This window comes from Papaver somniferum, chromosome 5 (assembly GCF_003573695.1).
Source record: "Papaver somniferum cultivar HN1 chromosome 5, ASM357369v1, whole genome shotgun sequence".
Classification (NCBI taxonomy): domain Eukaryota; kingdom Viridiplantae; phylum Streptophyta; class Magnoliopsida; order Ranunculales; family Papaveraceae; genus Papaver; species Papaver somniferum.
The window spans coordinates 201,009,782-201,028,366 of NC_039362.1; the positions used below are offsets into that span (position 1 = coordinate 201,009,782).

Sequence of the window (18,585 nt, forward strand, 5' to 3'; positions counted from 1 at the left end):
AGAGTTTTCCTTTTCCAAGAATTTGCACTTTCCATGGGCTAAGACAAGTGATGCTTCAAGTTTCTCCTTCTCAACATGAAGTGTGTCTAGATCGGATGAATGCGTCTTGATCAAACAATTTTCTCTAATTGAGCCTTCTTTGACCAGCTTTTAAAGATCACAAATCTTTTCACGTTGTATATTGTTTTCTTGAAGAAGTTTCTCAATTTCCTTAGAGAATGACCCTATAATGTTGTAGAGTACTTGTTCACGATCAATAGACTTTTCGAATTCATCCATGAGCTATACATGATCCTTGAGATCAACAAACTCTGTAGAATTTTTTGAAATTCTGGTGAGCTCCATTTCAGCTTTTGCCATTATGTCCAAAGTCACATTGGGGGAAGAATGACCAACACATGATGGAACAGTCTTCCTACCTCGGCATTCGGAAGAATCATCTAAGGAGTGACCCTTTGAGGTATTTCCGAGACATTTGACAAAGTTGACAGCTTTAGGAGGCATTTTGGTATGCGTATGAGATTTTGTCCACAGACTCAGATTGCCACAAACACAGACTTATGAGGTCTTTAACGTGTTTGCCAGCTCTGATACCAATTGAAAAAGCGGGGGTCTAACAACAACACCCAATATTTCGCTTAGCAATCTGTATGGACTAACTCCGAAACACTTTGCTAGAGAATCAACTAGACAGTCAGACTCAATCTAGATAAAAGTATCTCAAGGAGTTAATATCTCTCTCTCTCTTGATTTTGATATTACTCAAGCTAAACCAAATCAGTGAGTCCTAATCAAAACACAAGGAATACTTGGACGGTACCAAAGACCAATGTCCAAGGATCAATCAATATCAATCAACAACCAAAGGTTGGATTTCCAATTGATAATCACGAACGCACAACCTGTATTATTTCAATTATATAAAATATAATGCGGAAAAGAAATAACACAGACACCAGAAATTTTGTTAACGAGGAAACCGCAAATGCAAAAAACCCCGGGACCTAGTCCAGATTGAATACACAATGTATTAAGCCGCTACAGACACTAGCCTACTGAAAACTAACTTCGGACTGGACTATAGTTGAACCCCTATAAATCTCTCATTGATACAAGGTACAGTTGTACTCCTACGCCTCTGATCCCAGCAGGATACTGCGCATTTGATTCCCTTAGCTGATCTCACCCACAACCAAGAGTTGTTGTAACCCAAAATCACAAACTTGATAATAAACAGATCTATCTCACAAAGAAAAGTCTATCAAAGGATAAATCTGTCTCCCACAGATAAACCCTAGGTTTTGTTCCGTCTTAAGATATAAAATCAAGGTGAACATGAACCAATTGATAATCCGGTCTTATATTCCCGAAGAACAGCCTAGATTAATCAATTACCTCTCTACAATCCTTCCTGACTACACCAGCGGATTGTCGAGGAATCACAAACAGTGAGACGAAGATGTTTGTGACTTCTTTATCTTGCCTATCGGAGAACTCTCACGATCTCAAGCCAATCAATCGATTGTACTCGTACGATAGAAGATGCAAGATCAAATCACACAACTACGATAAAGTAGTATCGGTCTGGCTTCACAATCCCAATAAAGTCTTTAAGTCGTTAACCTGACTCTAGAGAAGAAAATCAAAGGTTAATGGAGATCGACTCTACCGAGCGCACTAGTAGCACACAGACGTGTGGGGATTAGGTTTGCTCAATGCTATAAGGCTCCTTTATATAGCCTTCAAATCAGGGTTTTGCCTTAGTTACAAAGCAATCCTTATTCACCGTTAGATGAAACCTAATTTAGATTCAAGCTAATATTTCTCAACCGTTAGAACGAAAACTTAGCTTGTCACACACACTTGGGTATATGTTTACTGGGTTCGTGAAAACCATGCCCAAACGTGTACGTGTATGTTGGTTCAACATAGTAACCCAAAAGGTTAACCATATGATCATTTCATATTAACCTTGTTCTTCTTCACCATAACTAATTCAATTGACTCAAGTGAACTAGTTAAAGAGTTGTTCAATTACTATGAAAACTTATGTAACTACACAAGACACAATTGAAACAAAGATGATTCGATTCGATTGAATCGTCTCATGAACATTATATCCATGGTTTGTATAAAGCATTACTTAATAATTTAATGTTTCTTGTTCAGAGCACATCTTTAGATCATAAACTCTTAAGTTCACAAACAAGTTCGCGGACTTAAGTTAATCGGTTGAGTTTTCCAAACTCAACAGAAATTCTCGGAAAGAGAACTTCCGCCAGTTCGCGGACTAAGCACACAAACGAGTTTTGGAAAATCCAGCAGAAATTCTTGGTCGAGAACTTCCGACAGTTCGCGGACTGAGTCTGTGGACTGGGTTCGCGGACTTGCAAGCCAATTCCACAATCCTCCTGATTTATCTTGATCAACAAAGTTTGAAAACTTCGGTTCAAGGAATACATGGTTATGTAATCTAAACTCTCATTTCAATCATTGAGACATTCACAAAGGACGCTATGTAGCCGTTATTCACATACCAATTCATGTCAGAGCAATTCTCAAAGTGATTGAAACTTTTCATGACTTTCTTCACTAGGTGAAGATAAACTTGATCAAAGTGAAATGCTTTAGCAACACAAAATTTCGAGATAAAAGATAAGCAATGAATGCTCAGCTTGAAATGTTAAGTGTGTATGATCTAGTCTATATAACATACGACTTTTGTCTCATAAGAAGTAGGAGATAGAATACATAGACTTTTGAGTGATAGATAAGTTCAAGTCTCCAGATACCTTTTTGTTGATGAAGTTCCACGGTTCCTTGTATAGATCTTCGTCGTTGTATGATGAATCGCCATGAAGTCCTTGAGCTCAACTATACTTTTCTATCCTAGTACAAGACTTAGCTATGTAGGCTAGAAATCAAGACTCATAGTTTTGGTCACTAACATTGACAAACATGCTTGAGATAGAAACGCATGCGAGGTTGACCGAGCTATGCTCTAACATATTCACGCCTAATTTATCTGATTCACGATTAACCATAAACAACCTATTTGCATTAAGCCCTATTCACTTTGGGGATTGTCTTTTGTTAATAAGAAGGTGCAGTTATCCTGTGATGGATTTGTTTCTCAAATAAATAAGTGAACAATCTAAGATTATAATGATATTGATACCTTCCACTGATAGAGTCGCTAGAAAACCAATAGCATGATGACTTTCTTGATATTCATATCTCTGGTGTTAATGTATCTTGGTTGGTTCCACAATAATTATCAAGATATACCATTGAACTTTCCATTTTTTTATATCTGCTTCAGACTAGGTGAATTTTTAGTATAATGTAGTCCTAAATTTAGAAATTAAAGTGAACAAACTTGCGATGAGTTTTCAAGAATTTAAACAAATTTTGATCTGAGTTTTATTATATTTTTCCCACAGTATTAGAATATAGATGAGCAAGCGGCTGGGGACATATAACTAGTAGATTTAATTGCAAAGAAGCAAGCTCAAATTATCACATAAGAGTACAAACCTAGTAAGGATTTCCTGTATGATCATTGCATCACAATAACTACTTATATAATCTAGTTTTTATTTATTTTCGTCGATGTGATTTTCAAAAAATTAAAATTACAAAAGATGGATCTTTATTTATTATTGGACATTCATTCGAAAATGATTTGGAAGGGGCATTAAAAGGATTTTCTGAGAGTGGTGTTGATGGAGCCGGGATAACCAGAATGGTGACCAGTAGTACTCGCGTCTTTTCAGGTGATGCTACAATAGAAGTTTGCGATCTACTAATGAACCTGCATTCAGACTAACTACTCGACAAGTCAGGAGAAAGGTATGGGCTAAAATTTGCCATGATTCTTTGTAACCTGCATTCTTTGTAAGATCAATTTTAGGTTGGAGGCAGAAGGTGCAGGATTTTGTAATACTGGGAATTCTGAAATCGTAATTATAGAGTATGAATTTTTTAATATATTTTTCTACATGTTTTGAAACAAATATATTAGTTTCTTAAAGTAAGTTACTCATTGCTTTAATTAAATTAAGCAGCGTATACAAAGCTATTTAAGAAACATATGTGTGACAAACCGGAAAATTACACATGAATGTGCCAGGACATGCAGGCCATAACTCTCCGATGCGTCATTCTGATGCTAGTAACCGGGCCTTAAAGATTCTCTTCGCGCTAGGAAAATCCACATCATTTGCCCTTGCAAGTATGCTTAACAAGCATGAATATGCATAATTCTATATCGTTCCAACTTACCACAAAACAAGGGTATAAAGACTTGAAAGCTAAGGTCAATGCCTCTTGCATGCATCACTGGATTCCAGACACAGTCCAGGTATAAGACATTCCTTGAACTTTCACATAGGCCATTCTGAGCCCGTTGGCTATTATCTTACTTCGCTTACCGATTACCTTACTCTTTTCACCACATCCAATGCGCCATTGGTGCATGCCCACATTGAACACCTTGATAGGAAATATGAGCATCCCAGTAATGGTATGAAACTTACCACGTCAAATGTGGCCATAATCATCTCTTGCATCGCATCACCGAGCCAGAAGATATGATAGGCCAATATGCCGCATTCATCTCGCAATTAGATGATATGAGTGACAACGTACTGGACCGGTAGTGCTGCAACTCATTGTGGCTGCCTACGTATCCTTCCCTACTCCAAAGGGATCAACCACTGACCGTAGTTCATCATCAAAGGGACAAGCAACTTAAGCCAACTCGTTTTGCGAGGATATGGCCAAGCAATGCCTAGTCCGTATAGGTTGTTCCGTCAAAATGCATCATGGTGATGCATACTTTAGTCGGTGACATGGCTCAGTAATTCCCATGCATAATATGCTCCATTGGCAATATGCTTATGCCTTATACGTAAATAAGGCATAAGCATCATTTATACTCTTTCGGCTAAGCTATGGAGCTTACTTGTGCATAGTCCACATATGCACCTTCAACCAACTACCTCTCTTTATATAGGTCTTTAGGACATTTCTACAACTTAAACTTAGGAAGCACTTTTCAAAACACAAAGGATACCAAATACAAAAAAAAAATTGTTCTACAACATGTATAGACAAAACTTAACACAATTGCAAGAACACCAACTTAATAATCCTTGACAATATGTATAAGTTAATATCTCAACCTCTAATCAATTTGTATATATATAGACACAAGGTCCGTCAACCTGATTATTAAGCAGAGTACTTGGACGATCTCAACAATCAATATCCAAAATCAATCTAGTCGTATCCAAATAAATCAGTCGGAATTCTGCCAATTTGTTAAACTTGTTATCTATCTTTCAAGATACGAATTCTATAAGAAACTAGTCTCGTAATCGATTATAATTAATAGGACTTATCTACGTAGATTGAATACGTACGAACCTATGTAAATCCAATTATAAGGATAAACAATATAGTGAGGAAAAGGAAAAACACAAGACACCAAAAATTTTGTTAACGAAAAACCGCAATAGCTGAAAGATTTCGGGACCTCGTCCAGATTGAACACCATACAATATTAATACGCTACTGTTTGTGGGTGAAAATTGTTTCTGTCGGCTTTGGTAAATTTGGGTGTGTGGATGAGAAACAAATCTAAACCATAAATAATGCACTGCACGGGAGTACTTTTGATTTGAGAGATCAATATGTACAATCCTGGATTAAACCAAGAAATGGCCGTTCCAGGCTTGCTTCGGTCACAAAGTGAAGGAGAAGGGTTGTCCTTATGGAGGGAAGCAAAGAGAGTGTTGAGACCAGAATGGTTAATTCTGAAGATGTGGCTTGTTTTATGACTTGTATCAGAAAGTGGAACTGGCTTGCAGAGTGAAAAGCTATCAGTTCTTGGTGATTTCTCGATACTATGTTGTTGCCAACCAAAAACCCTATTTTTTGGTGGAAATAGGTGAAGCCTATTTATACAAGTCGTATTGAATCGTACCCTGGTCTCGTAGGAAGTAGAAATGATTGAGTGTTAGAAAAATAGAGTAACGTGTAACCGTCAGACATTATGCTTCCATGATGAAGGAAGTGAATTCGTGTAACCGTCAGACATTATGCTTCCATGATGAAGGAAGTGAATTTGTTCACCGTTACTTTTCACCACCACTAATTGTCCCACTTCATGACACTTTCTCGTAACGGGCGCATTGCACGCCGCACGCTGTAAACCGCCATACCAAAACCCTGATGAGCATCCCCAAGTTTGTGACATGTTTGATGTCTCGAGTGTTTTCGTGGAAAACATGTAGCACTTTGCTACGTGTGGCAAGTCAAAGTCAAGGGACTTACTGCAGGAAAATAACATGTAATGCTATTAGGCTCGTTTTTGCTGGTTGCCTAAGACTTTCCACAGGTTTGTCAGTTCAGTGGCGAACTTCTATGGCTGAGATCGCATCTCATGAAGGAGGGTAGCCGTTGATTATGGCTACCTTGTGTTGGCGCCTGATAATGGCGCAGTGGCGTTTTGGTGTACGCCAATGGCAATGTGGCATGACTGGCATGGATCGTGCATGCCAGTGGCACGGTGGTGTAAGTGGCGCCTGGCGTATCTATGGCCCACTAGATTTAGGCAGTTGGTCGCCTGAAACTTGCCACAAGTCTGTCAGTTCGGTGGCGAACTTGGATGGCCGCTCATGAGGAACGATGGCCATTGATTATGGCCGCATCTTGTTTGTATAGCGAAGTGGTGCCTGGCGGAGCCATGGCATATCGGCATGCTAGTGGCGTAGCCGTGGCAGCTATTTTGGCACATTGGTGTTAGATCCGAATATGGCTTTAGCAACATTGGCCTTTTTTCTAAGTTAATCTTGAGGCCTTAGGAGAGTCACTGGACTCAGTTGGCATGGCAACTTTTAGCTAAATTGGGGTTTGGCGCATCGCAACTCTATTTAGCACGTGCGGCATGACTGCGACATGGCGTCGTGGCCAAAGTTAGGTCTTGGCAGCGTGGCCAAGGCTAGGATTTGGCGCCTTGGCCATAGTTAGGGATTGGCGGCGTGGACAACGCTAGGATTTGGCGTCGTGGCCAAAGTTAGGTATTGGCGGCGTGGACAAGGCTAGGATTTGGCTTCGTGGCCAAAGTTAGGGCTTGGCAGCGTGGCCAAGGTTAGGATTTGGCGTCGTAGCCAAAGTTAGAGCTTGGAGGCCTGCATTTTACCCATTGTATTACAAAAGTATATAACGAGGCTTATGATGGTATGAGGGGAATGATGGTCGTTAATATGACCAGGCGTGAATTGCTTTCTCTCCTCTATTTACATCCTAGCACTGAGATGGGATGCAAGTATCTGTGTCATGGTTTTGGTTTTGATTTATTGACACAAGAATATAAGGTTGTAGTTGTTTTTACTTCAAGAGCCAATGACGAGTTTATATCTCTGGTCTTAACTTTGGGAACTAAAACATGGAGAAAGATAGTTACCAGCGTTGCTGACATCTCACCTCCACCAGGTTCTTCTTCTTTTCCTAAGTGAACGGTAACAAGAGCTTCGGGAAATATACGTACACCAGCCACCCTTTGCGCGGGTGATCTGTTCTGGAGGATGGTAGTTGAAAATGAAGACGTAAATAATAATAACAATAGTAATGAGAGTCATATGCTGCTCTCATTTGACATTCACAACGAGAAGATTAAATTCATTCGGAAATGTAATTTGACCCCAACCCCGACAACTACTTTAGTCGTTGAACATCATCTTCTGGAGCATAAAGCATATTTATGTATTGCACAGTCTGAAAAGACGACGAGAAACAACTTAGATCAAAGCCGTCAGGGTAGTTTTGTTTGTGGTTGTAGTTTTACGGTTCAGCTGTATATATTGAAGGACAAGGTTAAGCAAGTGTGGGTGAAGGGACAGACTTTTGCTGTTCAAGTGTGGCAGCTAGGATTAGCACCGGCTCCCTTCTGTTGTTACTTTGACGCCACTACTGTTGCACCTACTACCCTCCCTACGCGCATAATGAGTTTCTCCGGTCAGGACAAGGTTAAGCAAGTGTGGGTGAAGGGACAGACTTTTGCTGTTCAAGTGTGGCAGCTAGGATTAGCACCAGCTCCCTTCTGTTGTTACTTTGACGCCACTACTGCTGCACCTACTACCCTCCCTACGCGCATAATGAGTTTCTTCGATCAGGACAAGGTTAAGCAAATATGGGTGAAGGGGGAGACTTTTGGTGTTCAAGTGCAACAGCTAGGATTAGCACCAGATCCCTTCTGTTGTTACTTTGACGCCACTACTGCTGCACCTACTACCCTCCTTACGCGCATAATGAGTTTCTCCGGTCAGGTGTTATTGTATTGGTTTGATGGGGAATCTCTTAAGTTCTACAATTTGTAGACGGAACTCCTCGAGGTGGTGAAGTCCTCGAGCTCTTCTAATTGGATTGGTCGTTTCAATTTTTAAGCTAAGACGAAAGGTTTCCCTCCGGAACGTGGTGCTGGTGGTGATGATGAATTTTATTGCCCGTACATGGAATATCAGCTGCACACTCATGTTGAAAACATCCGGTCTCTGAAAACCTTTATTCCTGCAGGAGAAATTATTAAATTTGATAATAAAGAGGATTTTAAACGGTTTTATGGATCAAACAACAATAGTTTACCTGCAGGATGGGTAATCACCGCAAGAGAATCAGTACAACATCATGCTTTCTATTAGGTAAATTATGTACTTATTAGTAGCCTCAGAAAACGAAATCAATATGAAGTGGGAAAAATCACATTTCACTTAGGTTTCATCTTATTTTTAAGATTTGTTATGTTTAGATATAAACAACTTGTTGTTCTTATGGTTGAGATGCATGAATTTTTGCTGCTGAGTTAGTTTTTACACTTCTATGAGAATTCTGCTTGTATATAAACAGTATATCTATATATTCGTAATGACTCGAAAACTGTCATTGTATTCAGCTAATGTGTCATACCATCTAAGTTTGATAAGACACTAGTTTTCCCTTTCATGAGACCGAGTAAAATTTTTTTATTAACTTTGTAAGGTATTGATATAAATTTTAGATTCCTCCAATTATCACTTATTAGTGCCTCGTATAATGGTCTATGGCTTGTGAATTCTTATTGTTTAATTTCCTGTTGTTTTTTTTTTTGGTCTGGTTGCATGCTTGAGATTACTTTGTCTGCAAATCAACACTTATATTTTATCTTTTATACCTATATGTCTCTATCCATTTTTTCTATGAGAGTGTGCAGTGACGCGCTCTAACATGATCAATGGATTGGGGAATAAAGTACCTGTGTTGATTGTTTTCTCTTTCAGTGTCCAAATAACTGGTCGTGTCCATTCATGATTCATGTACCATATCAAATGGTTTTTCCAATTGGTGAGAAATGTCTTTAGTTTTGTATTCATACATTTCCTGTAAACATACACTTACAGGAATTTCATGAGGTTTTACGCAAATGAGAAACGATTATGAGCCAACCAGCCATATGCCTCTGCCTGGAGTTGTAACAGAAATTTCAGGAGGTTTTACGCAAATGAGAAACAATTTTCACTTTCTCGAATTTGGTCTAAATCTGATAGATCCTCAGCCAATCTTTTGTATTCCCAAACCTAATGAACCATCTGTTCCAGATGTCAAGAGTTTTTCGACACTTGGTCAGTTGTTGAAATCACTGAGCAACTTATTGAAATGGAAAATGAGCTTAAAAGGCCAAAAGCTCATCTGTAACGCTTCCGATACATTATGTTCGGTAAACCACCGGATGCATCTTCTCGTATATATTATCCCTCTTAAGACGCATCTTTTCCACGTGGCAGCTTCCATTTTTCTTTTCTTTTTTTGATATCCTAGACTAGTGGTCTCTAGACTAAATCCAAACTCCTTAAATTGGAGCGTATTTTGGCAATTACAGGATTCGAACCCCTACCTCGGCAATGGAAGGGAGCATGCCAACCACCAGACCACTTGAATTTTCTTCACTTAAATATTTTGTGTGACTTGCAAAGTCGGGTCCTAAAGAAAACCCGAGTATTGAAATTTATCGGGCAAAATCCACAAAAGGAGTCGACTTTTTTTCCTTTTGTTGTAATTATGTTACGGTCTAACTCGGTGTCTGACTCGATTAGATCTTTTGTTTTTCATTTTGAGTCGGATTTGACTCGCGACCTGATTCAAATCTAATTTCTGACTCGTTTGAGTCAGTAGTAAAATATTTTTGACTCACGATAAGAAGACACTAATCGAATCGGCTAAATCAGATCTAACTCAAAAACCAAATATATTGAGTCATATCGTTTCTCAAAAACCAAATATTTTTACACCTTGTTTGTTTTTTCCTAACTCAAATGAGTCTTCTAAATTTGACTCGTCTGGATCTGACTATCTACTGACTCATCTGGATCTGACTTAATATATTTGTTTTTGAGTCAGGTCTAACTCATCTAACTCAAAAATATGTGAGTCAGTGGCTTGGTATCATGAATCAGAGGCATTTTATTCCCTGATTCAAATAGGCCTGAGTCAGAAATTAGGTTTGAGTCAGATCGCGAGTCATATCTGATTTAAAATAGAAAAAAAAACAGATAGTCTGACTCGAAACGAATCAGGGCAGGGGCCGAGTCAGCAAAAAAACAACCACACTCTTAAATGAGTCCGCACCCAAAATAAAATAAAATGATGTAAATTTAAACGGCGGGTCAGCCGCTAGAACATTCTATAACACCCATCTATCCAGAGTCTAGACTCTATAGAGTAGAATCACGGTCCCTCCAAAATCAAAATCAAAATCGTTAAATCGGTGGTCACGCAGTCTGTACTAGTGAATCTTTAAACCGGTGGTCACGCGGTCTGATCCTGATGCTAGTGTCGACCGGGACCAGAATCGGTGGTCACTCACTCTTGGAAATAGGTTCCTTCGTACTAAAAAGAAAATAATGGAAACGGGCTCCATGACTAACCTAATTTCCAGAGCTACTAACCATTATTTCCCCCTCCGCCACCACTTCCCGTTAATCTCTTCTTCATCATTCCGTCCAAAGAAATCACCAAAAAGATTCATCACGAGAACCATGAGCAGCTCAACGAAATCATCAAATCAGCAGCAGCAGTGTATATTCCAGCTCAAAATTGATCCATTAACTGGAAACTCAGAATGGATTGTTGTCTCAGAAGAAGAAGTAAAAGATGAAGTTTTTTTATCATCGACATCTTATCTCGATATGCTTAATGATTCACCTAGAAATCAAGCTTATCGTGCCGCCATTGATAAGACTGTAACTAAACCTTGCCATGTTCTTGATATTGGGTAATTGCAATTCGCTTAAACTCTCTTGAATTTTAAGTAATTTATACCATTTATGTCTACATTGTTACATTCTAAACAGTGTATTTAAATTTTTTATTGGATAGTGCTGGAACTGGATTGCTGTCGATGATGGCTGCTCGGGCTATGAATTCGAGTTGTGCTGCAAGTGTTGATGATACTGTGGGAATGGTTTCAGCATGTGAATCTTACTTGCCTATGATTAAGCTGTTGCGGAAAGTCTTGCATCTCAATGGTATGGATAACAAGATATGTATTGTACCTAAGCGGTCTGATGAAGTTAAAGTTGGCGATTGTATTGCTCGTCGAGCTGATGTTCTAGTAAGTATTATGTATTTGGAACTCTATACTTGTTTATTAATCTTTAGAATGAATTTATGAGATTGCAAATTGGTGTTGTTGAGTGAGTCTAGAGGAGTAAACGTTATTAATGGGATCACATGCTCATAGGTTTGTTACTGAATGCTGGGTAAATAGGATTGGCAATGACCAGCCAAGCATCTGGTTTTGCTTGCTCCCAGATTGAATTTAACAGAAAGTTACAAATTATGTAAATTCACTAAAACCACTGCATAGCTTAGAACCTAAATTATGAAGTTTTATGATTCAATTCGTTTTCTAAAGATATACGAGCAACAATTGGTGACATATCTAGTTGTGTTGGTTGCTTCCTTCTACTCTAAGTTAAAACTTGTACTCTTGATGTCACAGGCATGAGGCATCATTGAATGAATGTGGTTTAGATGGGTCCCAAACAGGATTTGGGCTTCCATAGAGAGCCTAAAATTCCTGAAGGATCATGCTGATCTACTCGTAGGATTAACAGGATAGCCTTCGAACATGGCTTAGCGAGCCAATATCTGTACCTCCAACTTAGCTTGGATTTATAATAGAAGCCTTTGTTGAGTTTATAGCTACTTGTAAGTTTCAAATCGTATTGGTGAAAGCAAGTTTTATAATTCGGAAATCCCATCCATTTTTCAAGTAAGCATCTATTGGTGATTTTCACCATATCGATAGCGAGTATGAGACAGTGATCGTGAATTAGGATTACACTCTGGAGGTTTTAAAGAAAAGGAAAGTTAAAATTAAAAAAAATAAGGTGCTGGAAAAATCTAACTGATGACCATGGGGATCAATCTCCCTTTGAAAACTAAGAGTTGACATCTAACTAAATAATAATCTGTTTAGCAAGTCCCGTGTGCAATCTGCAGTTAATGGTTGTTTGTTGAATGACTGTTATTGAAGCCATTTTGGAACATTTTGTCGCATCGTGTTCAAGCTTTTCTAATTCCACTTGCAGGTAAGTGAGATACTGGATTCAGAGTTACTGGGTGAAGGATTAATTCCAACTCTGCAGCATGCACATGATGAGCTGTTGGTTCAAAATCCACGGACTGTTCCGCACCGAGCAATTACATATGGACAGGTGCTCAAAAATGCTTTATTTCGCTTATATGCTTGGTTTTTTTTCAAATAACCCTGAAGGCTTAATCTCTTCTTTTTTTATTTTCTGTTTTGAGACCGGATAACAGTTAAAGTGTCATTCTGAGATATTGAATTGGTTTTTGTTTTTAACTTATTTAACCTACTGTTCACTATTTTCGAAAATATCACATTGATTTTCAAGCTGGATAGACATGTGGATGTTAATTCAAGTGGAACCTATGCTGGTTTGAGTAGGTCTAGTTTTTACATTAGTTCTTGTTTCTCCTTCAGAAGTCCTTATTGACAAGTTCCTTCCCCCATTGTTAATGTTCGAAATGACATTTGTAACAGGGACATCATAAAAACTTGAACATTTTTGCACGTCAAGCTCAAATTCATTGAGCAGATAGTGAGCGCTGAGCAGCCTTTATATTTGAGTGTAATAGCAAATTGAACTGAAGCTTTATAGAGTTTCTGCGTGGACCTTAGGGAAAATTTAAGATTGTAAATTAGCTTCGCTACCACTCAGTGATGAGGTCTCAACAGTGTTGCTCGTGACCTTGGGCATGAATGAATTACACCTAATTCATAAAAAAACACGCATTGCAGTCTATTTCCCATCATATTGCATAAGATTTTACAAGCTATAATCTGTGTATCTGGTAGATTCCCTCCAATAGTGCTGAACGAAATTTCTTAATTCATTTCGAGGCTCATGCATGTACTTTATGTTTGCTGTGTCAGCTGGTTGAATGTGAATTTCTCTGGAAAATGCATGACTTACACAATTGTGAAGTCAAAGTATCAGACGGAACACACCTTGCTCCAGTTGGATTGGAGACGATAGTAGGTGTAAAGCAGCGACAATATGCCATGCACTGTAATTCAATATCAAACGATATAAGATTGGTATGGGCATTATTTTTTTTTACTTGAAGTGATAAATTCTCTGGAACGACTACAAATTGTCTAATTACTACTCCTTTAGTACTCATCCAGCTATCAGAACCCTTCAAAATTTTTGAGTTTGACTTTGGAAAACGGCCAGACAGCCATGGAGTAACCGAATTATGTGTAAATGCAACTAGTGATGGTAGAGTTCATGCCTTAATTTCATGGTAAAGAAATCTGTCTGATGATGATTTTAGTGTATTTGTTTTTGTATTGTTTTGATAAGCATAGTGTAGTAGTCATTATTCTGTCATGGAAGCACCATCTCATTAATGAGGTGTCTGTTTTAGGTGGGTGCTCCAGCTTGATCGCGAAGGGACAATCTTTTATTCAACTGCTCCCAAATGGATAAATTCTCCTTTCAAAGATAAAGAGCTGCAGATTTTCCGTCCTAGTAAGTGGAAGCGCCTTTAATATTACTATATATAGTTAATCTGCTCCGCTGGGATGCCCAGACTGTGGTTTTTCAACTGGGGACCCGACCCTGCTTTGGAAGCCTGGCAGGTGGATGGGTTTGGTCTTTTCAGTTTCTATTTGTTCAGTTGAGTGTACTGGAAAATGATAGAAGAGTTCTTATTTTAATTAATTTTTCACTTGGTATTGCAGGTTGGTGTGATCATTGGAAACAGTGTGTGTGGTTTTTCCCGGGTACTGGAGTATCTTTAATCAAGGATGAGCAGGTACATATTGAAGCTGCTCATGATGAAACTAGTGTATCATATAGTTTCAAGCATCATGATTATAAAGCAAATCCAGGTAATTGTGATGCTGACTCTAAAGACTGTCAACTCACATTCTCTCCAGAAAGAATTGCAATTTATGGAGATAGGAATTGGAGATCATCCATCTTAACAACTGTAAAAGATGCTGTAAGAACTCTCTTCCGGTGTGTGATTATATTTCATTACATTTTTTACCTGCATCAATCTTGCTTTAAATGTAGGATTCATGTTTTAATTATAGTAATTTAAGAAGATGAAAACATGCAAGGTAATGACTGGATACCAGGTTCTTATATACTGGTTAAGCATCCGTCTTGGTTTACTGGTTAACTAAAACCTAAGATGGTGCTTCACCTCCAGAAAGACTGGCTTAACCTCTACGTGAAGTGTTGTCTATAGTTACTTGAATTGAAGTGTTTACGAAGGTATCTGATTAACCGGGTTTAAGTTCCCTTAGTATAGGTTTACAATGAATTGCCACTTTTGAGGGCCTCCATAATGGGAGTTGGACTAATTTCTTCAATTGACTTCAATGGCATATTAGCATCTCATTTGCTTAAATTTTTTATGTGTGCGTCAGTGTATCCATATTACATACTTGTTGAACTTTTGTTAATTTGTCAAATAAGAACAGCTACTTCCTTCCAGTTGCAGGGAAAAGATTGTTCTTTGTGTGTAGTTGCTGACGATAGTATCTTCTTGACAATTCTTATTGCATCTGTTTCAACAAACTCACAAGTAATCTCGATGTTTCCGGGGATACAAGAAAAAGGTTTCCGGTATTTGCAAGCTGTTGCTGGTGCAAATTGTTTCTCAATGGACCGTGTGAAAGTTATTGGGAAAAAAAGATGCTTGACAATGGATGATACCAATCAAAAAAAGGTAACTTGTAAGCTCTGAGGTTCAAATTATAATTTTCTCAAAGATACCAACGTTGAAATCAATTTTGTTGATTTTTGTTGTGAGTCGAGGATATAGATGCCAGCCATTTATTTGATACGAATGGAATTGTTCATATAACTTCGGCATTAAATAAAGCAATCCATGGAAATAATTTCAATTGTATTCTTTCTTGGATGCAATCAAAAGGGATATATTTAAGGTTTATTGTACGTAACCTAATTCCTAACCAGTACCCACGCCTTCTCTTTGTCTGTCATGGTGCTATTTCCCCAGTTTTTGGGAGTTGTTTTCTTTTCACAAAACGAGCTGACCAGTGATTTGTTTTCATATGAAATGTCAACATGCACCAGAACCTATTCTACACAATGAGCCATTAATGCTGCCTTAGTTGGATGACTATGACTGTGTTACTTTCAGGTTGACATATTAGTTGGAGAACCCTTCTATTATGGAAATGAAGGAATGCTTCCATGGCAAAATCTGCGGTTTTGGTATGTAGCGCACATAACTTTTTCTATTTTTTCTGCGCTTATTTTCATGCAGTAAACTGTTACATTTATAACATAAATGAAAAACAAAGAACGCCAAAAGAAGTAAAGACTGTCATGTTCATCTGTTTCTCTCTTTGGCATGGTCATACTTGCGATCTCCTTTTTCTTATATACCTACTCTAAAAACGAGTTTACAAATTACTACAGTTATTATGGCAGCATTGTAATTCTTTAGTGTTTGTATATTACAAATTTTACCACTATGATTTGAGCTGTCTATATAAGCAGGTGGGGTGTAGGGTAAGACCTGCGTCTTTTGCGTACCTCTGTGTGTTAAATTTATGGATCTTTTTATAGCTTTTAAAATGTTTAATGACCTTGATTGCTTGTTTTATGTACTTCAACAATATGCTTGTATTTTTTAGCCAATCATGTACATTCAAATAAGTATCTTGTCTTATGTTACTGTTTGGCATTTTTAATACGGTGCAGGAAGGAAAGGACTATGCTCGATCCAGTCTTATCCAAAGATGTATTAATCATGCCTTGTAAAGGCATCTTAAAGGCATGCGCTATGTCTCTTCCAGTAAGTTCATTCTTCTTCTCTCTTTTGGCTTGTAAATTTATCAACCAAATGCTTTGTTTGTTTATATGATATCTCAAATCTTCAAATGCAGGATTTGTGGAGAAGTCGTTGTACCCTCAAAAACATTGAAGGTTTTGAGCATTCAGTTGTAAATACATCCTTAGGAGCCTGCGGTGATATGTCTGCATCAAAGGAAGGTCCCTGCCTGCCATATTTCATTTGGCAATGTGGGGAGATCAAGGTAACTAATCTAAACAAAGTGACTTAAAATGTTAAACAAATCAAGTATTTAAACTGAACCATCCAGTATTACTTTACAATGTTTACATAGATTTTAATTTTATCCATAAATTGATACAGACATGCTTTCTTTGTTTCAGGAATTAAGCGAGGTGTTTACAGTCCTGGAATTTGATTTCCTTAAACCGATTAGTTCATGTTTTGGGAGAAAAAGGGTACTGTACTTTTCTGCTAGCAGAATATTGTCTTTCTTATGGAATGTTATATTGGTATTTACTTGTTTGCTTAATGTATTTATTTCTTTTTAGTGTTCATACTACTAGGTTACCATGTCTTTCGAACAGAAGATAAAAAGTACACCTTATTTTTATAGTTCAAAATTGACAACTTCATGATACTACATAATTATACAGTTCACATGCCGAACCCACAAGTCTTGTAATGTATAGGGTATTTGTCATTCATATATATATATATATCAAGTTCCAGGTTTGATGGTGAGTCTCCTTGACAGTGAAATGGCCTTTGGATCATTTATATGTGGTCTCAATGGGGTGTCTATGTTCAGAAGTGTTTATTTTTGCTGTTTAGTCTGTCAAGTGAATATTGTTTTTGAGTTTTGGCACTTAAAATGATGCAGGTGGAGTTCAGTAAGACTGGTATATGCCATGGATTTGTGCTTTGGATTGACTGGGTACTGGATAGGGAGAACTCTGTTGTGTTATCTACAGGACCAGGTATCACAACTTCCAACTTCAATGATTGTGTCTGTTCCAGTATTATCTTACAGTTTCCAAAATCTGGTGTTTCTAATAGTTTATGGGCTTTTGTTTAAATGCCCAGTCAGAATCTAACCTTTCATCAGTTATTCTACATTTTTTTCCCTGACTAAGCACGGCGTACTTAGCTCCTTCCACTCTGTTGAATTATGATTTCAGATCACAGATACTGGAAGCAAGGAGTGAAGCTTCTAAGTAAGCCTATTGCGGTTGGCAACCTAGAATCGTGTAGCGATACAAATGCTCATGGTGATCGTCGTGGTTGGGTTGAGTTTGAGGCATCATTTGACGCATCAAGCGGTGAACTTTCCATGAGTCATTCTTTTCAATAACAATTATTATTATTGTTAACACCCTCTCTGTAAATGACTAGGTGGAAGTCAGTTCCAGTGTTACGAAATCCAGAAGAAAAAAATATGTAGGAATATTTTCTTTTGCAAGAATGTATCTCTAAATTCCGATAAAGATCTGGAAGTTTTTAATGATTTTTGCAAGGATCATTCATTAAAATGAAGAAGAAAATGAAAGATCAACAATCTAAGTCACAGAAAATTCCACAGCTGAATTGACTCAGTGTTGCCTGATTCACGGAAGGCTGAGCAGCTTTCTTCTTCTTCTTTTTTTTGCAAATTGGTAAATCCATAAAAAGCTAACTTTCCGTGTTAGAAACCCGTGGTACATATGAAGTAGAGCTACCTAATGTGGAAATATTGGATCTCTTCTACTACTAGAGCATGAAAAATACAAGATGGGGGAGTGACATCCCAAAAAAAAATTGTACTAAAGAGAAACCAAGAAAATTAGAGCAAAAAGTCAAAAACTGATTTCTTGTCTCACTTTCTCCAAAATAGTTTGATTCCAAGAGATGGGAGTTTGAGGCCCATGTAGGTAGCCAAAAAAATTCTTACAGTCACCTTCTATTCCGAAAAGGAACTATTTTTTGGAAACATGATTTTTGGGGACCATGATTTTATTTTGGGGAAAGGCATTAGAAGTAATTCTAGGTCATCCCATATCTAGTTATTTATTTAATACCTAATCTATCCTCTTAATTAATTTTAGGTTATGATTAGTGAATGATTTAGTTAAAAATAATTAGTGAGATTAAATTAAAAGATGGGTTTATTATTAGTTGAGTAGAATTATTGAGAGAGTA

The 18,585-nt window shown here is 37.8% G+C and overlaps 1 protein-coding gene across 2 annotated transcripts; it reads left to right on the forward strand.

The window, feature by feature from the left end:
* Positions 1–10,949: 10,949 nt before the first annotated feature.
* On the forward strand, positions 10,950–17,958 carry LOC113284293 (protein arginine N-methyltransferase 7). Of its 2 annotated transcripts, none has more exons than XM_026533724.1 (14): positions 10,950–11,311; positions 11,416–11,650; positions 12,633–12,758; positions 13,502–13,666; positions 13,757–13,875; positions 13,999–14,102; positions 14,315–14,577; positions 15,079–15,312; positions 15,751–15,824; positions 16,317–16,410; positions 16,502–16,651; positions 16,791–16,865; positions 17,291–17,387; positions 17,589–17,958. In XM_026533724.1, the coding sequence occupies exons 1-14, from the start codon at positions 10,956–10,958 to the stop codon at positions 17,759–17,761; spliced, it is 2,265 nt and encodes a 754-aa protein (XP_026389509.1). In that variant the 5' UTR covers positions 10,950–10,955; the 3' UTR covers positions 17,762–17,958. The 2 variants fall into 2 exon arrangements, with proteins under 2 accessions (XP_026389509.1, XP_026389510.1); XM_026533725.1 differs by having other exon boundaries at positions 15,085–15,312.
* Positions 17,959–18,585: the final 627 nt, after the last annotated feature.

Bases quoted from the DNA above. Each gene is read 5' to 3' on its own strand.
- LOC113284293 (XM_026533724.1), top strand. From the start codon at position 10,956: ATGACTAACCTAATTTCCAGAGCTACTAACCATTATTTCCCCCTCCGC. The intron at 11,651-12,632 runs GTAAGTATTATG...TTCCACTTGCAG, and splicing joins CTCGTCGAGCTGATGTTCTA to GTAAGTGAGATACTGGATTC. The intron at 14,578-15,078 runs GTAAGAACTCTC...ACTTCCTTCCAG, and splicing joins TAACAACTGTAAAAGATGCT to TTGCAGGGAAAAGATTGTTC.